Source organism: Chrysemys picta, chromosome 14 (assembly GCF_011386835.1).
Source record: "Chrysemys picta bellii isolate R12L10 chromosome 14, ASM1138683v2, whole genome shotgun sequence".
Classification (NCBI taxonomy): Eukaryota; Metazoa; Chordata; order Testudines; family Emydidae; genus Chrysemys; species Chrysemys picta.
This window is the reverse complement of record NC_088804.1, coordinates 40,618,141-40,643,535: the sequence shown is the minus strand read 5'-3', so window position 1 is coordinate 40,643,535 and position 25,395 is coordinate 40,618,141. Positions and strand designations below refer to the sequence as shown.

At 55.6% G+C, this 25,395-nt stretch overlaps 1 protein-coding gene across 4 annotated transcripts in view; it reads right to left on the bottom strand.

Moving 5' to 3' along the window:
• ZFPM1 (zinc finger protein, FOG family member 1) overlaps positions 1–25,395 on the bottom strand; it is a 127,507-nt gene that overhangs the window by 6,923 nt on the left and 95,189 nt on the right. For 2 of the 4 annotated variants that reach the window (XM_005292237.4, XM_065567322.1), the window contains 3 exons: positions 14,386–14,519; positions 2,001–2,103; positions 238–447 (listed from right to left, as the gene is read on the bottom strand). In XM_005292237.4, the coding sequence (XP_005292294.2) occupies positions 238–447; positions 2,001–2,103; positions 14,386–14,519 (447 nt within the window). The remainder of the gene's footprint in view (positions 1–237; positions 448–2,000; positions 2,104–14,385; positions 14,520–25,395) is intronic. The other 2 variants (XM_042852091.2, XM_065567323.1) reach the window with 1 other exon arrangement.

The following is a 25,395-nucleotide window of genomic DNA, read 5'->3' as shown; positions in this document are numbered from 1 at the left end:
AAGCGTCGCCCGAGGCAGAGCTAGGAACAGCACCCAGAGCAGCCCCTGCTCATGGCATGAAGCTGGGAGATAATCTGTTGCCCTGGATTGCTGGAGGGCAGGGTCCAGCCTGATCCCCCCACAGCCCCTCTCCAGCGGTGGTGAATTCTGTGATGCAGGCGGGTGTCTGCCGGGAGCCAGGCGGAGGACGGCCGGATCGTTTCCCGCAGGGTTGCCCGGTGGCCGCTGCTGACTTACTGTTAACGACAGCGGTGGCCAGAATGGCGGCCATGCCTGCCTGCTGGGGTAGAAGCTGTATGTCCGCATGCAGCATGGCTGGGTAGGTGGAGTCCCCGGGCTCTGATTTCACAGTGTGGTTCGGGATGCCCTGCGGCTCGGCCATCACGAAGGCACTCAGCAGCTCCTTTTCCACAATGGCCTGGGTGGTTTTGCACCAGATCAATTCACCTAGAAGGCAAAGCTTCGGTTACAGGAGCCCCGAGTATCATCTCCCCGCCCCAGTGCCCTCTGCCTCAGTGCCGGGTGGGGACGGGCAAAGAGAAAACCTCTCCATCTAGGGACAGATCAATGGTGCAATGACCTTGAAAGCCTGGCCAATGTAGCACACAATGGATGCCCCAGAGGAAAGGGTAAATCCAGCACATGTAGCACCTCACCGTGCAGCACTATGCAAGGGGAAGACACTTCTTCCTGACCCCAACTGATGATCTACTTATGCCCTGAAGCATGAGGATGGATGCCCCCAACAAGCTTCTTTTAGCAAGTGTGCCTGCAGGGGCTGCCTGAGTCCGACAGAGTGGGGACCGGCTCTGTGCGCTCAGAGCTGCAATGCCAGCGAGCCCATGAAGCAGGAGCCGGGGGCTGCAAAGCCTTCTGGATAACGACATGCAAATGAGAAATGCCAGATTGTTTTAAAGGTGCAAAACAGCTGCCTCCCCAGCATATAGCACAGACTCTGGAAAAACAGTTCTACGCTCTCATCCCGTCCGCCCAAGACAAATTGCCGAGCATTGAGAGGTGAGCTTACAGACGCCAAGGGTTTCGGCTGCCTTTGTACAGTAGCTTGTAATACCCACAATTGCCTGGAGGTGGCAGTGTCAGCACGTGTGGAGGCTATGCTGATTTTAGTGGCCTATTCACACTTTAGGCTGGACCTCTCCCTGCCCAGCCTCTAATGGCCTGATGACCCGGGCTTGAGCCTGCAAACCAGGGGTGGCATTAACGCCAGGGAGCCACCAGGCGGGGCTCTCTCCAGGGGAACAGTTGTTTGCCGCCAGGAGGCCGGGGAACAGTTGCCCCAGGACTTCTAGCTGTGGAGTGGAGAATACAGAGGGTGGAGGAGACTGAGGTAGGGCAGAGGGGAGAGATGGGACGGTGACTAGATGGGAGCTAATAGCTCTGTCCCCTCCCATCCCAGCAGCCTTCCCTCCCAGCCGTGCTCAGCCCACTTGTCAGCGAGCTCCCTGGCTCTGTAAAGAGGACAGCGGCCATGTGGCTGGCACGACACACCCACGTCCTAGGCACAGTGAGCCGTGCTCTCTGCCCACGCTGGATGCCGCATTGGGGCCGCTCACAGCCCAGGCTGGGCTTTTGGGGACACAGCCTAGTGAGCCGGGCTGCGTTAGCACGGATCAATAGTTCCGATCACAGCCCGCTTTCTGCCCCTGATGCTCTCCTGCAGCGAGCCGGAACCTGCAGGCACAGAGCGTGGACTGGAGCAGGGAACCAGCCAGTGAAACTGACCAGAACCAGAGCGTGAAACTGACGGGGGCTCATTTGCCTGCCTGAGCCAAGCGACGGGCAGAACGTGATGAGCCATAGCCGCAATTATTTTCTGCCAGGCTTAAGAGCCTGGCCGGAAGGAGTGTGTTTGTGGGGGGAATAAATCTGATTTTCAGGGTGACGCTGGCCCTTTAAATGCGAAAGGTCCCCAGCGGACAGGATGTGGTAGGTGCGAGAAGAGGCCAGGTGGCTTTCTACACAGCGAGTATAATACCAACCCTTCCTGTAGATCACCGAGTTGGCGTCGGCTTCTCCGGACACCAGGGGCAGCCTGGACAGCCAGCAGCGCTCGTCCCCCAGCATCAGCGTCACAGGCGGACTCTGCCAACAGTGGAAACACAGAAGACGTGAATGAATGCAGGGCTGTCGCTGACCCATCCCAGCATGGGGCAAAAAAAGCCCTGAGCCAGCTACCTCTGTGGGGTACCCACTCGCCTGTGCCCCAGTGGTAAGAGCCCAGCTGTGGAGGTCCTGGGGGTGGGAGACACATGGAAGGAGGGGAGGGCCCTAGGAGTTGAGCTCCTCCTGGACATAGGTCTCGCGTTGAGATTGGCAGGATCTGGGGACTGCAGGGCTGTATAAGTCCCACCCCCATTCTGTACGTGGACGCTGCTGTCACACATCCTCCTGGGGTGCCGAGGCGTGCGAAGAGGCCCTCACGGGCTCTACGGGGATTGATGTGGGGGAGAAAGAGCTGCTGGCCAGGCCAGCATAGGGAGCTGGAGAGCTCTGTGGGCATTACTGGAACACCCCCCCAGGGATGCAGAGCAGCAGGACAAGGCCACGCCTTGGGGGTGGGTGAAGAGGAGACAGGCTGGGGGAAGAGACAGTCGGGAGGGGGCACAGACCTGCCTAGCCGACCCACTCAAAATTGGACTCGTTTGCATCAAACATTTCAACGTCTCCATGGGTATTTACGGTAGGGTATGTGCATGCTTGGATACATGCACACACAAGACACCCCTGCGTCCCCAGCGTACGTGCCGCTTGCTGCAGAACTCGGCCCTAGGATGAGCTGTCGCATGCACGCTACCCCCCACTGAGCTCATCTTGTCTGGCGGCCGAATCGCACTGACTCCCGAGAGTCACTCCTGACCCAGGCCCCTCCGTTCCCCAGACCTTCGGGACCCCCTCCCTGCCCTGGCCCGAGTAGCTGGGTGCGAAGCCATTCTGGGTACGGAAGATGCAGCCAGGCACCAGCCCAGGTCACCACTCAGCAACAGTGCAGCATTTGCATCGGCCGTCGCTGCAGCATCAAACAGGGACAGATGTGCGGGGTCTGAGAGCCCACGGGGTCCTCTCCTGTCACACCAGTCTCAGGGCACTGGATCAGGACAGCCCCAGCACCGAAGGGTGGAGCCCCCACCCCGACTCCCCCACCTGCGCCCTCGTTCTGCTCAGAGGGAGGTGGGCTCCTCTCGGCCCCCCCTCTCCGCAGTCCTGGAACAGCTCCCAGCAGCGCCCTCCCCACAGAGCGGCTGGGGAACCCCTCCCCTTTGAGCGACCTCGGCGCCGTTCCCCAGAGCCAGCCCTGCTGACTGTCCCGCGAGGTGAGCCCGGGGCATCGAAACGCTTCACCTATGTCTGTGCATGACCAAGCTGCTGCACATGGATTCAGATCAGCCCCTCCCCCTGGCCCAATGCCATTACGGGCATCAGCAATACTGCAGCGTGCGTCCAGGCCGCTGGCTAGCCGCCCCTCCGGCACCACGCGCTGCTGGCGTGCTCTGCACTCGTGCTGACAAGATGTTATTTCCTCTCCTGCTTAACTCGGGGTCTAACAATCCCGCGTGCCCCCTGCGCAGGAAACACTCGTATCACCCCTGGCCTCGGCGGAGCGCCAGTGACGGGGGCAGGGAGGAAGAGAAGGGGGGGCGGAGAAGGGAGGGACTGTCTTTGCTTGTCCTGGTGTTAGCAGGATGCCAGAAGGCATCTGCCAGCAGGGTGGGCAGCACAGAGCACTCCACATGCCTGCGGAGACAGCGCCGGGCCCCGGGTTCACTTGCCACGCACTGCCGCGGCCTCGGGAATCCCACGGGGGCGAGAAAACGTTTGCACAGGCCACGTGGTGGCAATAGCAAACCATGAAGCACCGGGGCACGATGCTGCCCCCCACTGCCGTGACAGGGGGCAGCCGTCTGCCTTGTAGAACCTGCCCCCTGCCATCACGGGCATGGGGGAGACGTGGTTGGGTTACGCTGACCCTTCGCTGACTAAACACGCCCAAGACACCGCCTCTGTGGACAGGAAAAGGCCCAACAGGACACGCGGGACCCCCCAACCCACCAGAGCCCCACCAGGCCCTTCTGAAAGGCGGAGAGACGGGCCTCGCCTCCACTGGGCCCTGCCAGCCGATAACCATGGCTCTGCTGGGGGGTCGGGGAGAGGAGTCCTGAGTGAGGGGCCTGGCTGATCACAAAGAACGCGGGGGCCCAGAGGCCTGGCTGATCACATCTGCCAGGGCCAGACCGCGAGGAGAGATAGTGCCTCTCCAAGGGCTGGAGCCCACGCCATGGAGGGTTTGCACAAGGGGAGCCTGCGTTTTCCAGCTGCCCCTATGGGCCCCGCCAGACAATCTGAAGAGCGCAGAGGGAGGCTGGCCTCAAAGCCAACCCCCCAAAACAGCTCAGCTAAGACTCTAGCTCTTGGGGAAATGGCCAAGCTGGGAGACCCACTGAGCACCGTCCTCACGCACCCCTTCATCTCAGCCCCATGAGCTGCTGTCACTGGGGACAGGCCGTGTGCCCTTGGGGGGAGCAGCAGAGCCAGGCCAGCACTTCACAGGGTGCCGGGTGCCTGCAGAACACACGTCTCCATCTGTGTAGCTTAACAAAGAGACGGTGAAAGGGTGACCTGATCACGGGACCTACACGGGGAACAAATATTTAACCTAGCCGAGAAAGGGCTAACGCGATCCAGTGGCTGGGAGTTGAAGCCAGACCAATTCAGACTGGAAATGTACGTTTTTAGTAGTGAGAGTAATTTACCAAGGGTCGCAGTGGATTCTCCATCACTGGCAGTTTTTCAATTGAGATGGGATGTTTCCCTAAAAGCTCTGCTCTGGGAATTATTTGGGGGCTGTTCTCTGGCCTGGGCTATACAGGAGATCAGAGATGAGCACAATGGTTCCTTCTGGCTTTGGAATCTAGGAGTTTATGGACTGACTGAAGGCAGCAGGCTCCGGCCCACAGTGTTGTGCTGCTATAGGCGATGCTTTCGGAGCAGGGACTGTTTGTACAGCACCCGGCACACTGGGGGTCTGCTCCAGGATTGGGGCTCCCAGCCGTTACAATAATACAAAAACCAACAACTATCCTGGCAGTTTTCCGAGGAGCCCCCTCCCACCCATGATGGTGGGGTTAAAGCAGGGTCAAGCATGGACAGAGGGACACAGGGATGTCCCATCTCCAGTGATCCAAAAGTTTCCAATCCAGCTTTATTCACCCCACCAGTTACACACCAGCTTCTCCCAGGTGACCGGTTCGTGGCATCGGCCCGGACCAGCTTGGCTGGCTCCCAAGCTATGCCACCGGCGGCGTGAGCACCCAGACAATGCACAAGGGGGAAAGCACCAACACACACCACAGGAGTCGTGTCCTTTGGGGAAGGGTGGGGGGCTTACAAAGAGAAGGGGAGCTCGTCTGGAAGGGCCTCGGGGAAAGGAAGAGGCCCCAGCAGCCGGGATGCACCCCTCTGGCAAAGCGTCAGGGCTACGGCAGCATCTGCCTCCCACTCCCCGCTCGTGTCTGGCTTCAGACCAGCTCTGCCTTCGTGCGTCTCTAATGAATATTAATGAGCAGAGGAGGGAAAAAAAATAAATCTGCCTGATCCTTCGATGGCTGCTGCGGTAACGATATGAAATCTAATTATTCGTCCCAATATTTCTAAACCCTCACACTCCGACTGACAGGCTTGGTCGGTTTAGGCCTTATCGCCGCACGGAGCAGAGTGCTCCTAGCGTGATAAAAACACACACACACACACACACCGACCCGCGCACACAGTTTTTGCTGATGGTGCAGAAAGGATCCTAATTTTTTGTATATATTTAATAAAAAAAAAAAATGTCATGCCCGGAGCAATCCAAGGTCAGAGGCGGGGGTGGGGCTGTGGAAATGAGGGGGGTTCACCCCCCCACCCCCGGTATTGGGCAATGGAATGTGCTCATCTGTCCCAGACCAGCGATCCCAGTTAGCTGCAAATACTCCCACTGGCTTTTCCTGCCCCCTCCCCCAAACTAGAGGCAATCCCCATCATTGGTGCCCAGGAGGAAGCGAGTCCGGCCTGCCCCTGGGGGAGCCACCTGCCTGCCCCTGTGCCGGGCAGGTGTTTGGAAGGGTTAAATATTCGCCCCAGATACAGTAGTTCTGGCTGCATCTGCGGGGGAGGAGGAATTGTCTCCTGGGCAGAAAAAGATTGGCGTTGTGCCTAGCAGAGTCGCTCTGGGAGGAGGAGGAGCGCGTGCGCTGGCGTCCCATGAGCTGCATTCTGCGATTGTCCCGGGCGGGTGGGGGGGTTGTTGACAGCCCCCGAGTGCCCCAACCCGCCACCTGCTGGGACGTAGGGTCCTTGGAGTTACTGCTCTGTATGGAGCCCCCCAGCATCCAACCTGCTCCTGCCGCACAGGAGGCCGGCGTCAGCTGTAAAATGGGGGAAACTAAGGCACAGAGTGGGGCAGTGACTTGTCCAGAATCGGACGGTGGCAGTGCTGGGATTAGAACCCAGTTCTCCGGAGTCCCAGGCCAGTGCTAAAGCCACTAGGCGACACTGCCTCCCCTCAGGCGCTAACTGGGCAGGGCTCCCCTCTCCCTTAGCAGGACAAAGCAAAGTCCTGCTACCTTGTCATTGCCACGTAACCAGCCTGGCCCGCCGCCCCCCTGGAGAGGAACCTGGCTAGGGAGGGGTGGCCCGCTATCCCCATAGATAAAAGCCCTGGCATGTCTCCACTGCTGGAGTTACTCCTCTGCCTGGGACACAAGGAATCCAGGAGTCCCACTCTGCTTATGAGCCCTGCAGGGCCGGCTCATGGGCCACCACCATTCAGGCAAGATGCCATCCAGCCGTCTGAGTCTGGCAGGGGGTTGGACCCAAGCCTGGGCTCTGCTCCCCGCCCAGGCAATGTTGCTGGCCCTATTGTGCTAAGGGGTGCGCATAGGGGTGTTGTGACTATTCCTTGCCCATTCTCTGCAGTGCTGTCAGAGCCAGCCTGGACCGGTGCCTGTGAACCACAGAGCTGCCCGGCCCAGCTCCAGGGGCTTACCAGGCTGCTTGCTGTAACAGGGCCTGGGCTTGCCTTGCCTGCTTCCTTCTTCTCCTCTCCTTCCCCCACCCAGGTGTCTCCCTGCCCCAAAGCCCTGCACAGTCCCAGCCCAAAGTTAATGGCTAACTCCTCTCCCTGCCCGCCCCGGCATGCCTGCTGGTGTCTGAGTGGCGGAGCGAGGGGTCGGCGCTGCCCCAGATAAAGCTCTGCGAGCGAGCGGATGCTGCGCAGATAGGGTTTCTGATGGTTATCGGGGCCGGTTCAGAATCGAGACACTGACCTCATTGTTAAGAGAAAAACAAGGAGGGTTGTGAGAGCCACCGGGCAGCTGGGGGGGGGGGACCGAGGCACAGCATGGCCCTGTGATGGGGGTAGGGTCACCAGTTGTCCCAATTTTATAGGGATAGTCCTGATATTTGGGGCTTTTTTCTTATATGGGCTCCTATTACCCCCCACCCCCGTCCTCATTATTCACCCTTGCTACCTGGTCAGCCTAGACGCGGGGCATGTGAAGGGGGAGCCAGGCCAGGCGGCCAGCGCTCATCAGGCAGAGGGGACGGGCGGCTTCGCTCCTCCCCGATCCTTCCCCGGCATTGTGCCAGGACACAAAGGGAGACTGGGCCTGGGCTGAGCCCTGCTGAATTTGGGGAGATGGGGGTGCAGGAGGGGGACGAGCCATTGAATTGGGATGCAGTTAGACCAATCCAGTGTAAATGTGGGGGCGGGGGGATTTCTCACAGGCAGGGGCTGCTCCTTGAACTAGCCCGTTCCCCTCCGTTGTGTATGCGCATGGCTGTTGCTTGCTCCCTCGGCAGCACTGGGCAGGGGGGTCACTTTATGTGGGACCATGGGGAACGGTTTGTTATTGTAGGGTTACTTGGGAGCTGGGGTTGGAGGGTCACTGGGCCGGGCCGTGGGGGATGGTTCAGGGTCGCTGGGCTGGGCCACGGGGGTCAGTTTGGGGTCGCTAGGCTGGGCCACGGGGGACGGTTTGGGGTCAGAGGGTCACAGAGCCAATTTGGGGTAGGAGGGTGGCCCAGGCCACGGAGGCCGATTTGCGGTAGGAGGGGGGCTGGGCTGGGCTGGGTCGTGGAGGCCAGTTTGGGGTTGCTGGGCTGGGCTTCAGGGGTCAGTTTGCGGTTGAAGGATCGCAGAGCTGGGCCACGGGGGCTGGTTTGGGGTCATTGGGCTGGGCCACGGGGGCCGGTTTGAGGTTGGATGGTCGCTGGTTTGGATCAGAGGGTTCCTGGGCTGGGCCATGGGGGCCGGTTTGGGATTGGAGGGTTGCTGAGCCGGGCTGTGGGGGCCAATGTGAGGTCAGAGGGTCACTGGGCTGGGTCGCGGGAGCCGGTGTGGGGTCGGAGGATCATTGGACTGAGCCATGAGGGCTGGTTTGGGGTCTCTGGGCCGGGCCGCAGGGGCCGGTTGGGATCAGAGGGTCTCTGGGCCGGGCCGTGGGGACTGGTTTGGGGTCTCTGGGCCGGGTTGGGGAGGCTGGTTTGGGGTCACTGGGCCGGGCCGCAGGGGCCGGTTGGGATAGAGGGTCTCTGGGCTGGGTGATGGGGGCTGGTGATGGGGGCATGGCTTGAGCGGACGGCCACGGCCAGCGACAATAACAGTGGAGATGGCTTGTGGTGCATCTACAACAGCAAGGTGACGGGAGCAGGGAGTCCCTCTGAAGAGCACTTGCTGTTTGGATGTCACTGTAAGCATTGGGGGCACCCATGTTTACCCCAGCAGCCAGTGCAGCCTGCCCCAGAAACTTGGCTGGCCCGGAGTTCCCAAGGCAGCTCGGAACTATGCTCCAGCCAAGCGTGACATCCCCCCAGCAGCCTCCCCGCAGGTCGGGCCCAACAATCAGAGCGAGACAGACAAGCCAGGCCCGGAGCATGCACCCCGTGGCTTGTCCCCGGGCAGGATGGCAGCCTGTAACCAGACGCTCCGGGGAGGCCGTGCCTTGTTCTTCCTCCCCCCTCCTCAAAAACAACAAAGGAAAATCGACTGAAGGGCGATAGTCACTATCAGGGATGGAGCTGCGATTCCTTCCTCAGTTCTCTGGGCAGAGATAGGAAGGGAGGCGAGCGGCAGAGAAAAGCAGGGCTGGAAATCATCAACGCGGCTCGATAAGGGAGCTGCTGAAATGGGAGCAAAAATATTTAGACAATAAATGAAGTATCCGAAAAGCCGCGCGTATCTTTAAGGAATCAATCATCCTGTACCGGGTGTCTGGACATACGGCGCCAAAGGAGAGATAGCTGCTGAAATGGAGAGATAAGGGTTAATCAAGGATTTAATTCGGCAAAGATAAACAGGGCCGGAGCTAAAAAAAAAAAAGAGAGAGAGAGAGAAAGACACAGCCAAGACTCTTTGTCCCAATATTTCTTGCAAGAACCTTAAAGTTCTGGACGATCCCACCGCCCCGTCCCAGCTTCTGAAGATACGGTGGGGCCTGGCCAAGCCCCCGCAGCGTCGGGCCAAGGCTGGGAGGGAAATCCATGGAGGGCACAGCTGTCGCCTCAGGCCGTCCTGCTGGAGAGGGTGCTGTCTCTGTAAGCTGGGAATCTGCCTCCCCGCGGAGGAGTCGCTGAGCTCCCAGCAAGCCAGCCTGGGCCATGAGACACAGACGGCACTGCCAGGGCGAGTCAAGCGTCGGGACGGCTCACTGGGCAGGTTTCACCCGGGCTCCCAATCCCGCAGCAAGGACATCTGCTCCCAGCAGCATGTCTGGGTCAGAGGAGGCTGGGGTAGGGGAAAGCCAAGCCATTCCTGCTAGCTTATCCACCGCTCTGCACCCCACTTCCAAGCTGGCTTTTCCCCTGGTCCTCCCAGTCCATGGAGAAAGGCAGATACTTCTTAGGCTGGCAGCCCCCAGAGCCCGTAAGCTCCTGGCAGACGGCGGGCACCATGCAGATAAAATAATGAGTGGGCTGAATGCAGCCCACTTGGGACAGGGGCCTGGAGGCACTGGCTTTATGCCAGGTCTGCCAGTCTGCTCCCACTTTGTACCACCGCCCTTCCCCGGCCTAATGGCCAGAGCTGCAGATGCATCTTCCAGAGAGGAGAGTGGAACACGGTCTCCTTGGAGTCACCAGGGCTGCCCCCTGACTGGTTCCTATCCACCCCCCAGCGGCAATTCTGTGCTGCTCCTCACCCCACGCCCAGTGCAGCGCTCGGCTCTTCCTGGGTTCCCAGCATCACCCCCCCTCCACAGCAGAAAGGCACCTTGGGTACCACGCGAGCCGGGCAGGTGGCTCTGCTAGTGCACTAAAGCGGGCAGAGTCTGGCCAGGCACACGAGGACCCACTGGGACCGCGACAGCCACAGGCCCCCAACTCACACTGGTAACTCACAGCCAGGGAGCCTGGCTTGGTTCATTAAAGCAGGTCTCTAGCCCTCCCCCGCGTCTCACCCCCGGGTGTGTTTATGATACCGTACAGCACTCATTGCACTGTCCATCCACGAAGCGCCGTGATTTCCAAACACTCTACATAAAGCCTCGGACATCGCACTCCGATGTGGGCAGGTCAAGGGCGTCATCTCAATATTAGTCCTGGGGAAACTGAGGTAGAGAAGTGACATAACCGAGGTCACCCTCTGAGTCAGTGGCAGGGTCAGGATTAGAATTTGCAACCCACAGGCACAAAGCTGTTCTGCATCCCTGCACCCTCTCAGGTAGGACACCAAGCCTGAGCCAAAAGGTCCGCGTCCCTTCAGCCCCCTGGGAACTGAGACCTCACGACTGCCCTCCTGGAAGGCATCACTGTTGCGCGTCTGGCTCTTTTATTTTCCAGTGGCAACTGGGTTCCAAACTCTGTGTTTGTGCTAGTTCTGTGCAGAAACCCGGCTTGCAGTTTAGATCGATCTTTGTATAGCGCCCGTGATCTTTGTTAGGCCATCCCTCTCTCCAGGAACCTTTCGACACCGGCTCCCTCGGACCGGAGGAGAAGCCCTGCGCGGTCAGAGACATGCCCCATGACAACGGACACACAACAACAGTAGGTGGATGTGCAACTTCAGCTGGCAGTTACGCACGCATTCGCTTGAAAATATGGACCATGACGTTCCATAGACGAGACAAGAAGAGTACGTTACCAAAGCATCGCAAGTTCTTCTACAGTCATACATGCGCCTCCTACCCTCCCCCGGGCCAGAACGGGGTGAACTATTAGCAGCGAACAATCTCTTTGTTGACTTTGGCCGTTGATTTTTTGTGTGAATTGCCTGGCTCAGCTCCCAGGAGTTTGGGTGCACTGGCAGCTACTGGACAAATGTCCAATGGAAAAACCACATTGTCCACAAACTTCACTGCGAGGATCCAGCAGCCGCTGTTTGAACCGGGAACAGTTCGGCCTGGCCGCAGGTCACACGGCACTGTTTCAGTTCCCGGATTGGATGCACGTAACTCCGAGTACCTGGCAATTGTGTATTTGCAGGGCTGGGGCGGCCGATGCTCCCAAGTGTGCAGAGAGGCCTGACACGGTGAACGGGACGTGTGCCGCTGAGAGTCCTGCTGCGGGGACGCACTGTGGCACCCTCACTGGGAGCTGGGTGGCGATCACCGAGCCCTTTGGGAATTCCGGGTGGCTTGCCCTGTACTGCAGCTCTGTATATTTTAATAGAGCAGGAGGGGAAAACCTCCCACGGGAAGCTCCCACCCACCGGTCCCCTGGCTCCCTTTTGGGACACACCAATGCCGGGTACGTTCCTTGGTGTGTCTCTCTGGCTGGTCCCTGCGTCTGTGGCAGTCCGGTGTGAGGACTCAGCGCACATCCTGCCAGCCACCTCACCCCCTGGCTGCTCTCGGAGAGCGAGAACACAAGCGGCTGAGACAGCCACAGCACGGCCCTTGAAAAGGTGAATGAGCATTGGGGAGCCATTTCTGCACCATTCCCCCGGGTCTAGTCCGGTGTAGGTTCCTGGGGGCAGGGATCTGTAGGTTTGCCAGTCTACGAAGCGCCAAGGGAGCCTGTAGAATCTGGACCCGTGCTGAAGAACGGGAGGCAACAACGGACTGTGCTCGTCGGCAGGAGCCGGCGAATCCCAGGCGTGCTGCTCTGATCCTGGGGCCATTCCTTCCTCGATGTCCCCGAGATCCTACAGGAAGCCCGTGGCATATTCTGCAAGTGCGGACAGAGCTTCCACGCAGACTAATAAAAGCTTGCGCAGTGCCTGGAAGATCTGTCATCCTATGGAACTGGCCAGGCTGATCACAACGTCACGCGTCTGATCAAGAGTACTACAGAGCAAAGGGCAGAGAGAAGAAATTCTAGTGGGGAGGGGGACATGCTCCCCCCCAGTACATCTGTGCTGAGGGTTAGTGAAATGGGGAGGGGGGGGCGCACAGCGAGAGACAACGGGGCGGAACAAGCTTGGCTTGGGTCTCTGCACCACGGACAGCGGTGGATTCAGAAATTAAGCCCAGCAGGTAGGAAGCTCCAGCTAGGATTTCAAAAGAGATCACAGGTCTGTTCATCAGCGCACTTCTAAAGCCTGGTGCTGCGGTGACATAGCCCTGCCAGGGTCTGCGTTAATGAGCTGAACGGAACAGGAGAGATGGCAGCTCGCGTCCCGCGCGTGAACGGCCACATTCCGGCACCAGGGAACTGGGCTTTGTGTTATAATTACACCAAGGTGTCTGGAAGGGACTGGGGGAAAAGGGAGTCAGGCATGCACAAGCCTGGGAGACAGACGGTGCGGTGGGAAAAGCAAACCTTAAGCCTTGTGCCAAACTGCAGCTTGGGGACAGAACCAGGATGACTTTGTCGTAACGGTTTATCAGCAAGAATAAATGCAGCCCATCCATCATCTTGACCAGACCTGTGCCGTGGGCCCGGCCTTTTCTCAAGGGGGCTGTGTGCATGAGACGTTAACTCACAGAGGGACAGAGCAATTCTCAAGAGCCTGCCAAAGTGAGCGACGAGTAATCTCATCGCCACGGCCAGCCACAGCTCGCACCAAACCTCGCAAGAAAGGCTTCCAAAGAGGTGACCGATGCCTCGCAAGAAGACATTTTCCAGGCACCAGCTGTGACCACAGAAGACTAAAGCGTATGTCAACCGCGGTGCTTCTCCAGGGGACGGGTGCGCGCGTGTGAGGGAGGGAGATACCAGTTGAGACAGTCACTGAGGAACAGCGCATCCACAGTGCACAGATTGTGGTAGGGAGAGAAATTCCTGCCAGAGTCTAGATCTGGAGCCAACTAACTCTTCCCTTCCGACCCCCCCCCCCCTTTGGAAGAGATTTACATCCCATTTCCACCACCATTTTAAACAAGCAAACAGGAGAGAATTCGCTGGCACCCTTTAGCTGACAGTGTATGGAGAGTTAAAATGGCCTCTCCCTAGAGAGGGTCTAGCGCACTACATGCTGAATGGGGAGCTCCTGGACAGAGCTGGCTTTTCCTAGGGAAAAGGGTTTGATTAAAAAATAAATAAATCAAAACAATGATTGGTAGTTCCCATTGGCTGAAACCCGGGGTTACAGCACGTGAGATTGACGATAGCCATGCAGAAACTGTCCATGGCAAAGACAATGGTTCATGGGATTTTTCGTTTGGGGAAGGGGGGAAAAAGCCCTTTTTTAAAGGAAAAGAAGGTTGGTTTGAAAACTTGGGGTCAGTGCTGCCCCCTGCAGGCCAAGCCCAACTCTGGCAGCTCTTGGTGCCCCAGCTCCCCCACTCTTGGGGTTGTGAGGAGCCCTCCAGGGATCTCTGTGGACAGGCAGAGGGATCCCACGCCCTGACCAGCCAGTCTCCGCTGGGGCCTGTTTGTAGCTGCTCTCCGCACTGTTCTTGCCTAGGAGCTTCAACCTCCTGAACGAGACATTCCAGGCTGCATCTCTATGGCTCGGACCATTCCAGGAGCCACCACCGTTACCTGGACAGAACCCCCGGAGATACCAGAGCCAGCCAGGAGCACGACAATGCCTGCGTTCCTCCAGCTCGTTCCATGGGGCAGCCTTGTCAGGCTTAAGTGCTGGTAACCAGGGCATTTGCTGATATGTAAATAAGGCAACATACTTGCAAATATGTAAATCAGGGCCACAAGTCATTTGCATAAATTCTCTGCGCCGTCAGCCTTAACACGGACGGACATCTCGCATGCATTTTATGAAGGAATAAAAAACGGACAGCGACGGCACCGGGCAAAGTACCATCATCCCTGAGCTGGTCTGGAGACGCCACACCAAGGAAACCCCCAGAGTGCTGCTGTAGGGCCGCGAGGGGTGGTTCTCCCATGGAGGGGATGGACCTAGTCCTTCTTGGTGGGGACAGAGGCCCTGGCAGACCTCGCCCAGACCAGCTGCATGGGGCCCAAACAATGGGAGCACAGAGTGGTTCTTACCGTCTCGCTCTGCCCTGGAGAAGCCGGCTCGCTGTGGATATTCCCTGGGTACGGCCCCCAGGACAACCCCTCCGGCAGGCTCCGCCTAGCACGCACTCTGCTCTCCCCCTCCAGCGCGACCAGCTCCAGCTCATCTGGGGAGAGAGAGGACAAGAGGAGGGTGAGAGAGGGGCCTGGATTCACCCTGCTGCCCCACAGCATTCAAAGGGCACGGCAGTAACCCGTCAAAGCCAAGCCCAACCGAAGAGCACTGCTCGCCTTCCAGACTACAAATGGTCCCTGTTAAACAGGAACAAAGTCAGAGCTTTGCTCGGCGATTTAAATACACGTAAGTAACTGACTTCTCCTGGGATCTGCAGCCCATCGGGAAGCAGGTGAGCATTGGAGCCTGTTTGCAGGAGATTTCCAGGTAGTTTGGTGGAGTCGAGAGATTCTCAGCGAAGAGAAGGATCAACTTCTGGGTGCTTTGCTGCATGGAATCAGCAGCCCTTCCTGTTGATCAGGCAATGCGTTCTCTTTCAATCTGAGCGACATGTCAATTCCCTCTGGAAATGTCTAGGGACTAACTAGGTGTGGCGGGGTGGTGGTGGTGGGGAAATGTGTATAACAAGGATACGCAGCTGCCGAAAAGAGAAATGCACAAAACCCAACAGTGCTTGCGTTCTGCATAGCTGGGGCAGATGGGGACAGAAATATCTTCTGGGTCCAAGGCAAGCCGCCCTTTGCAATTCAGCAGCTGGAGTGGAGGAGACTGGGTTGGTCACAGGGGAGAAGAGGGAGAGCTCGCACACGCATGGGGAGGGTGGAGCCGATAAGCTGGAGACCCGGGCTGAAATCAAGGGAATCAAGCGATGGCTGAACGCACACAGGAAGGCACAACGAGATGGGTGGGGTGGGCAGCACTGTAGGATAGGAGCTGGGGGCGTCGTGGTGGGCAACATCTGAAGGTGAGTCAATGCAGAGGTCAAGACTCTTTTAAGAAGTAGTTTCGGGTGCTGCTGCCGGGGAACAAAGCATCGGTCCAGGTCAAGTCCGAAAGGCCTCGTCTACAGTGCGACTTTTGAGCAAGTTGGCTCTAGCCGGGTGCAGACGGGTGATTGGCATTTCTAACCACTGTGGTGTGCAAACGTGAGCAGGACGTTACCTGGTGGTAAGGACACCTGAGGCCAGTCTACAGCAGTGCCCCCATCTTTGCTGGCACAATAACGGCAGAGCTGCAATAAGTCTCAGTCTAGTACCAACCCCAGGCAAACAGTGCGATCTAGCAAGGCCTCTTCCCCGGTGCTGGAGCAGGGAGGGTCCTGCCACTCGCCCTGTTCCCATGTAAAGCCATCCTGAAACACAGAAACCTAAACACACCGCTGCTCCAGCCAATGATCGGCAGGAACAAGAGAACCAGAACCATCTTTCCACTCAAGGCAACAGCAGGGAATTGCTTCAAATTCAGGAGGCAGCCCAGGCTCTAGGGAGGGATTGTGTGTGTAAATGCAGGGACTCACGCTCACGTGCGGGGGATCAGACTGATCAGTACATATTTGGGGTTGGGGTCCTGCAGGGGTCAGTCCTGGGTCCGGTACTATTCAGTATTGTCATTCATGACTTCGATAAGAGAGTGGAGAGTATGCTTATAAAATCTTCAGCTAACACCAAGCTGGGAGGGGTTGCTAGCACTTTGGAGGACAGGATTAGAATCAAAATGACCTGGACAAATAAGCTGAAATCAACCAGCTGAAAGGCAATATAGAAAAGTGCAAAGTACTTCACTTAGGAAGGAAAAAATCAAACACACCAACAAAATGGGGGCTAACTGGCCAGGCGGGAATACTGCTGGAAAGGATCTGGGGGTCACAGCGAATCACAAATTGAATACAAGTTGTGACGAAGCGGTTCTGGTGGGACCCAACTGAGAGTGCCAACTCAGGACAAATTGCTTAAACAGGGCAGTTACAGCCCAAGCCTGGGGTTTTTCCACCTCTAAGGCAAACCAAACCAGCCAGACTAAGAGGACTTTGGTCTCACCCCACTGGCTAACCACAAGTCTCACAAGCAATTTCCTTAGACACTCCAGTTTCCCAGTTTCACCACCAGTGCCACTCGTTATGGGGACAAATGGTATGAAAACCAATACCCCAATAAAAGAAAAATAGGTTCTCCTGATCCCAAAGGACGAAGCCCCAGACCCAGGTCAATATACAAATCAGATCTTACCCACAAATCACGCTGTTGCCAATCCCTTAGAATCTAAAATCTAAAGGTTTATTGATAAAAGAAAAAAGATAGAGAAGAGAGTTAGAATTGGTTAAATGGAATCAATTACATCCAGCAATGGCAAAGTTCTTGGTTCAGGCTTGCAGCAGCGATAGAATAAACTGCAGGTTCAAATTAAGTCTCTGGAATACATCCCCGCTGGGATGGGTCCTCAGTCCTTTGTTCAAAGCTTCAGCTTGTAGCAAAGTTCCTCCAGAGGTATGAAACAGGATTGAAGACAAAACGGAGATGAGGCATCAGCCTTATATAGTCTTTTCCAGGTGTAAGAACACCTCTTTGTTCTTACTGTGGAAAATTACAGCAAAATGGAGTCTGGAGTCACATGGGCCAGTCCCTGCATACTTTGCTGAGTCTCAAGGCATATTTGCCTTCTCTCAATGGGTCCATTGTATAGCTGATGGTCCTTAATGGGCCATCAAGCAGGCTAGGCAGAGCTAATCTCAGCTTGTTTGGGATGTCACCCAGAAGCATAGCATAAGTTTGCCATACAGACAGTATAGAGCCAATATTCATAACTTCAACTACAAAACTGATACACACATATAGACAGCATAATCATAACCAGCCAACCAGAACCTTGTCTTAGACACCCCATCTGACCCCCTTTATACAAGATTTGGGTGCCACTACAGGACCTTGGTTGCAACAATGATCTATATGGTCCCAGTTTATGTCAATAACGTCACACAGGTCAACAAGGTGATGCTGTTGCGAAAAAAGGCTACTATCATTCTGGGGTGTATTAACAGGCATGTTGTATGTAAGACATGGGAGGTATGGTCCTGCTGTATTTGGCACTGGTGAGGCCTCAGCTGGAGTCCTGTGTCCAGTTCTGGGTGCCACACTTGAGCAAAGATGTGGACAAATTGGAGAGAGTCCAGAGGAGAGCAACAAAAATAATAAAAGGTTTAGAAACCCTGAGCACCTATGAGGAAAGGTTAAAAAAAACTGGGCATGTTTAGTCTTGCGAAAAGAAGACTGAGTGGGGACCTGATAGTCTCCAAATACATTAAGAGCTGTTACGCAGTGGACAGGGATCAATTGTTCTCCGTGTCCACTGAAGGCAGGGCAAGAAGTCATGGGCTTAATTTGCAGCAAGGGAGATTTAGGTTACGGATCAGGAAAACCTTTCTAACTCTAAGGGTAGTTCAGCTCTGGACCAGGCTTCCAAGGCAGAGTGTGGAATCCCCATCGTTGGAAGTTTTTAAGAACCAGTTGGACAGACACCTGCCAGGGATGGTCTAAGTTTACTTGGTCCTGCCTCAACGCATGGGGCTGGATTTGATGACCTCTCTAGGCCCCTTCCAGCCCTGACATTTCTGTGATTCTATGAAATCATTTTCACCTGGTGCACGTTTCCAGACAGCTTGGATTTGCTTTGCTTTATGCCTTCCTCTGGACCTCTGAGCAGGGATCTCCAAGCTGGGATCTCCTGCTCGGGTCAGGAAAGTGTCCTACAGGTTCGCGGTGGGACTCAGTCTCTCCTATCGGCCTGTTTTTCCACGGCATCTTTCAAATCTAACTCCACATAGCACATTGATTTGCACTAGTTGATGCCTCTCACCATGAAAGAGGCTGTGCCCAGGTGCTCATGTCTGCATCCATGGCAGAGCGTGGAGTGAAAAGCCTCGTCCATCATGCACCCTGGCATTCCATCACAAGGGAGGCAGCAGGAGCTATTTCACTTCCGAGAACCCTAAGTCGAGGCAGCTTCAGGGCTTAATGGCCTTGATGATCTGATAAGCTTCTAGGTTTAATGGGTTAGATAACATGTAAATACACTATGAAGGCTGCTCTAAAATGTTTTAACTGCGCTTTTGTCTTTCCAAGTGCAGATAAGATGGCAGCGAACCAACACTCAAATGTGTGCTAAATGGAGGCCCCATCACCCCACTCAGCAGGGTTAAAGTGAAGACGCCAATGGGAAGGGGACAGCTATTGAGTCCCCAGAAAACCTGCACCAAGAGAGAGAGAGAGATTCATAGAGTCCAAGGCCAGAAGGGACCATTGTGATCATCTAGTCTGAATTCCTGCATAGCGCAGGCCACAGAACCTCCCCCAAATAATTCCCAGAGCCGAGCTTTTTGAGAAACAGCCCATCTGGTTTTAAAAAATGGCCAGTGATGGAGAATCCACCACAACCCTCGGTAAGTTGTTCCAATGACTGGTTACTTTCACTGTTAAACATTTACACCTTATTTCCAGTCTGAATTGGTCTGGCTTCTACTTCCAACAGTTGGATCCTGTTAGACCTTTCTCTGCTAGATTGAAGAGCCCGTTATCAAGTATGTGTTCCCTGCGTAGGTACTTATAGACTATCAAGTCACCCCTTCACCTTCTCTTTGTTCAGCTAACTCCTGTAATCATTCTCGGGGCTCTTCTCTGAACCCCTCTTCAATTTAGCAACGTCTTTCTTGAATTGTGACCACCAGAACTGGACACAGTGTTCCATCGGCAGTTGCACCACTGCCCAATAGAGCGGTGAAATAATCTCTCTGCTCCTACTCCAGATTCCCCTGTTTATACATTCAAGGATCGCATTAGCTCTTTTGGCCACAACGTCACACATTCAGCAGATTATTTACTATGATTTCCAACTCTTTTTCGGAGTCACTGCTTCCCAGGATAAAGTCCCCCATCCCGTAAGTATGGCCGACATCCTTTGTTCCTAGAGGTAGACATTGACATTTAGCCATATTAAAATGCCTATTGTTTGCCTGAGCCCAGCTTAGCAAGCAATCCAAATCGCTCTTCATCAGTGGCCTGTCCTCTTCGTTATTTACCACGCCAATTTTTGCATCATCTGCAAACTTTATCAGTGATGATTTTTTGTTTCTTCCAGGTCATTGATAAAAATGTTAAGTAGCCAAGCACTGATCCCTGCAGGACTCCACTCGCAACACACCCGTTCAAGATATTTCCTTGTTTAGAATGACACATTGAGACCTATCAGTTAGCCAGTTTTTAATCCATTTAATCTATGCCATGTTCGTTTCAGATCGTTCCAGTTTTTTAAATCAAAACGTCGTGGGTACCAAGTCAAACGCCTTACAGAACTGTAAGTATATTACGTCACCACTATTATCTTTATCAATCATACTTGTAATCTCTTAAAAAAAAAGATATCCAGTTGGACAGGATCGATTTTCCCAAAACCCATGTTGATTGGCATTAATTCCTTTAATTCTTTATGAATTGAGTCCCAGATCAGCTGCTCCATTATCTTGCCTGGATCAATGTCAGGCTAACAGGCCTATAATTACCCAGGTCATCCAGTTTACTCTTAAAATATTGGCACAACTTTTGTTTTCTTCAGAAACGTCCCCGGTGTCCCAAGGCTTATTGGAAAGACTGCTGTACATGTAGGCTGCCCTCTTGTGAAGCTGACCTGGCTGCGGCCTGGCCTGGCCATGACATGGGCTGGTGACTGTCAATGAAATCAAATCGCTCATTTCGCTCGGAAGACCCATGCAGATTATCCAGGAGGTGGTGGAGGAAAGGCAGAGATTCCAGTCTCTGAGCACTTACTGTGTCAGGAGAGGTACAGAACAGTTCTGCTGTATCGTCCATGGGATCAGGACAGCCTGGATAAGATACCCAACGTTGAGCTCCCACCAAAGAGGATAGAACATTAAGGTCATCTTCATGGGAGGGTAGCATCACAGCGTGTACAATGCAGAGACACTCGTATTCCCTGCTGCTCCCAGGAATCTTCCCACAATTTATAATTTATTTAGACTGATCCCGGCCCCCTCTTCATGGCTGGGCCCTCAGCTGGGTTTGAAACCTCTGATCTTCAGAGATGAAAATCTAAGCCTTTATTGTTTGAGCTAAGGGAGCAACTCTATTCACTGCTAGCGGCAATATATTCTTAACCTCTTAAAATGAGCCAGCCTCAGAGGCAGGCAAAGGCCCACGCTTTCCTAAAATTGGCTTTACACTCAATAAAGAGGGACTTTCCAATTGCAATAAACCGGAGGAAAAAAATAAATAAACAGAGACTCCATAGACCACGTTGGCCAGATTTTCCAGGTTAGGGGCACGCAATTATACTCACATTTATGCATACCTAATTTGCATATGCACATAGAGCACTAACACACACACACTCAGAGCCACTTACAACCCCACATCAGGTGTTTGTATGCCCAGCTCCCACAACCTGGCCCTGGATCGGTCTAATGCAGAGTTGAATGTTGAAACATTCTGGACCGAGATTTGTCCGTGCTCCCTCTCAGCTATTAAAAGACACTCAATGTTGGCAAGGTCTCTCCTACCTGCCAGCTCCTTTTCCTGCCTGGCTCTGCGTCTCCAGTCTATCACGTCTTTCGATGGCATCATCCGCCCCACTGGAAATTCAGCCCAGCCGTGGGATCCGGCAGGCCAAGGGGAGGAGGCGGTGCTTGTCTGAAGGCAAGTTGCTTTAGAATTAGAAACACCGTGAGGCACAAATAATGTGCCGGCTGGAGAGCTCCGAGCCTGATGAGGGGTTTATTACCCAGCGGGTCTCTCTGCACTCAGGGTGTTGGCAGCTCAATGTCTGTATCCTCAGTGCTAGGGTTATTTCAGGAGAATTACGGCACCACGGGGCATCATCCACGAGGGAATGCCTGGCTAGGAGGGGCTGATTAATCTGAGCTGGTCCTCGGTCCACCCCAGACACAGCTGCCTCCTTCTAGATCTCATCTCCATGATCTACGAACCTTGCAGAAGAGCAGAGGTGCTGCTTCCGCCTGGGGACTGGCCAAGCTCTAACCGTTGTGGTGTCCGAGAGCCTCGCACACAGCGCCGCTGGGAGGGCGGAATCACCGTCCCCGCTGTATGGGAAGGTGGTTCAGCACCTCCCCCGGTGCAGTGTTTTTGGGATCACGCTCCTCCAGGCCTCATGGGCAGCAGCAGCCACCAGGCAGCTCCAAGGCCAACACAGATGTGTGTCCTTTCAACGCGATGGCTCGGTGAGGTCCCCGGCGCCTGGTGCCTAAGCCGGCCCTTTGGCTTGTGGGCTGGGGCTCCCATGGATCACTTCCCGGCCGGCCACTGGAGCCTGTGATGAGAAAACCGCCCCCAGTTCTATTTCGGAGCCCCCGTCCACGTGGGGCTACCTCCCCCAATCACCCCACGCCTGCTCCCCTCCGCTCTGACCGCTGACTAGGAGTGAGCTTTAGCAGAGGTTTCAGAGTAGCAGCCGTGTTAGTCTGTATCCGCAAAAAGAAGAACAGGAGTACTTGTGGCACCTTAGAGACTAACAGAGACTGTTAGTCTCTAAGGTGCCACAAGTACTCCTGTTCTTCTTTAGCAGAGGGAAGCCCCTCTTCAGACCCGTTATAGCTGGGTGTGGCTTTGCTTTCTGGGGGTGGGGTTAAATATAGCCTCCAGCATGGGGGTGACTGGCTGATTGGCTGGGGGATCAGAAGCATCTTTCTGGTAGCTGTCAGAGAACCTTCCAGGTCTGCTCTCTCCACTTTTCTCCCCGAGGGTGGCTCTGATCCGAGAGGTGTCTCTCCCTCTGAAGCGTGGGATCAGCCCAGAAGGTGCGAGCCGAACCCCCTCTACCCGCAAGCTGTTGGCAGAAGAGGTGACGTCCGGAGAAGCCAGACAGGTCCTAAGCCAGCCCCTCTCTTGTTTCCTCCATAGTTCAGTGCAGGATGGTCCACTGCTCAAGCTCACACAGCGCGGGGGGCAGTGGCGGCCATAGGACCCAGGAGTCCTGACTCTGTTCTGTGCATGACTAGCTAATGCTTCTCTCAGACATTATCCTCCTAGAGGCCAAAGGGACTCAGGCTACATTTGTATCTTAGGGTTTATCCTGATTTAGGAAATTAACACGGTGATGGTGCTGCCCGTCCAACATCCCATCAGCATGTCCCTGCTCACTGGGCCTCCTTAGGTACCATTACAAACCAGCTTCGCTCTGGGACGAGAGGATTAGGGGAGACAGAATAAAGCCACATCTCTCTGGCAAGAAGAGGCAGAAGGACAAGGGGAGAGAGCAGAGGAAACAGATCCCCTGGCCTCTCCTCTCCTGGGAGCTACCCGCCACACGGGATCCCTTGCTGTTAACGAGCCTTTGAAGAGCTCAATTGGATTTGCTGCTTTGACACAAACTCTGCTTTATTTCCCGGCTCTTGAAGGTGAGAGGGGCAGAGGCGGCAGCCACCCGCCCAGCTAATCCCTGGCTCCCAGAGGAGCGTGAAGGACTCTGAAGGGCAGGTGCTGTGTACAGCGGGGCTACTCCCCACCCCATACCCCTCTCCCCCGGGGGATACTAGAAAAGGGAACAAAACCCAGCAGGAACAAGGAGGGAAAAGCAGCCGAATCCACGGTCCCTTCCAATCACAGATGGGCCAAGGAGGGAAGGACTCCGAATCCATTCGGATCAGGCTCAAGTTCCAGCCAGAATCAGAGCTAGGAGTTGACAGGGCTGAAATCCCTGCGCTGGACCCCAAACGGTGGAAATCTTGGGGGGTGAGGGGAATCTGATGGTCTCACAAGACTTCTGCCATCTGGAAACACAGCGAACCCGGTCTGACAGAGCCAGGACACTTCCCTTTGGTGATCCAACCCTGGCCAGAAACCAGGGGACGGACTCACATCCAGAGCCACAAATGTGAACATGCCCCCCCTTGAAGAAAAGATGGGGGGGGGGGGCAGAATGGGGCTCCAGTCACTCAGCACTGGCTCGGGCCCATCAGGGCAGATCTACAAGTTTACCAGCTCTAGAGTGACCAGACAGCAAATGTGAAAAATCGGGACAGGGGGTGGGAGGGTAATAGGAGCCTATATAAGAAAAAGACCCCAAAATCGGGACTGTCCCCATAAAATCAGGACATCTGGTCACCCTATCACCAGCAAAGGAAAATACACAGGGTGAAGGCGGCAGCATCCCTGCCTACGACGCGGTCCTCAAGGCAGAGCTCCTGCTCCTCACGCCGTATCCTCGATTCACTTGGGATGAACCACCAGCCGCGCTCTGGGCACACCAGGAAGAGCCCCTCTTACATCAATGGACTGAGCCTGGGTGCCAAGGTCCGACCAGTGAAGAGATTCTGTCCCTGTCAAACCCGCTCAGGGGTCTGCAGCATAGACACCCCCCAGGGCTGGCGATGGAAGAGCACCGCCCACAGCCTGGCAGTTAGGGCATTTGCAAGGGATGTGGGAGAGACCCAGGCTCAAATCGCTGCTCTGCCTGATTCAGCGGCACTATCAGTTTCAAGCTGTTCTGCTTTGTATCAATAATTCAACTTTCACTGGGCCAGAGAGCACAAGACTACTGGGTGGTTCTGGGGTCTCTCTCGTTTGGACCGGGACCTGAGAAACCTTCCCACCAGAAGTTTGGTCTCAGCAGAGACCTTCCCGGGAAACGTTTCAGTTTTGATGGCTCAGTATTTTCAGCCCCGTGGGTGGATGGGGAAGGGTTGTCGACAAATTCCTGACCAGTTTGACTTCTGGCTACCACTGTGGAGAGGGCAAAATGCAGCCAGAACCGGAGGGGAGAAGGGGTCATGCTGAGATAACTGAAAAGCCAAGGGTGAGGAATAAAGGGATGATGGGGCGGGGAGGGGGTTAGACACCCTATCAGCTCCCAAATGAAACCTACTGCAAGGACACTGCCTAGAGAAACGGGCAGAACAGGGTCTGTTTGGGGATTACTCTATGGCCATCTTCCCTAGGGTCTCTTTGGCCTGGATCTCCTCCATTAAACCTTATGGACGCTGATCAGAAAACAGCAGCCAAGCACGTGTCTCCTTCCTCCAATCAGTCCCATCCCCTTTCTCCCCCACCCCCCCTCTGAGAGCGTCCAAGCCCACCCTGCCGGCCTCCCTGCCCCAGCCCCACACATCCACACTTCTCTTTGGTGGCAAGATCTGCATTTCTCAGCGGCACCTGGGCACAGCGCGATGCTGGAGCAGCTTCTGTTACTGCGCATTGGAGCCACAGAGCCGGGCTCAGAGTTCCCATTTCCCAGCGTACAACGTGAAACACCCCTCGCGCACGCAGGGCACTTGCCCACGACACCGGGAATTCTCTGAGCCAGCTTCAAGCCTGGGGAGAAGAGATCATTGCAGAGACAGGCACCATTTGAGCTCCGGGGCAGGGTGCTGAACAGAGACGCCAGCCCAAGAGGGGCCCAGGCCCTGCTGCTGGGCTCCAGAGCGCTGGCTGTGCTGCAGAGAGCTTAGCTCTGGGAAAGGGACAGCTTCCCGGGGCAACAAGAGCGCAACCTTGCCTGGCTCTGGAGGGGCAGAGGCCCAGCCCTCCTGGGCCAGTGAGAAGGGGGAGCTCTGCAGCTCAGAGAGCAGGTGGGCGACCTGGAGGTCCCTCCAAACTAGGCACCGCCCGAGACGGGAGCTGGAAAGCACGGCACTGAGGCGACGGGGAACATACACCGAGCCGCCCGGCAGATTTAGCTCGTCTCTTCCACTGAAGGCATCACCAAGGGCTGAGCCCAGTGGCGGGAATCTGGACTTTCCGCCTCCTTCAGCCCTTGGACTTTGTTACCCAAACAACGACTCACATTTGTATGGCATCTTCCCCCTGAAATGATCCCCAACGTGCCACAGAAGCTAGCCCCCCGCAGTACAGCCAGCTCTGGGGTGGGCAGCAGCAACCAGCGGGCACACAGCACCCGGCACTGCCGTGAATCTCTACTTGTACAGAAAGGGCTGGCGTGCCCGCTGAGCCCTGCCTTTCCCAGGCTGGTAGGAACTTGTCTGAAAGACAGAGTACACTGGGCCTTGAAGG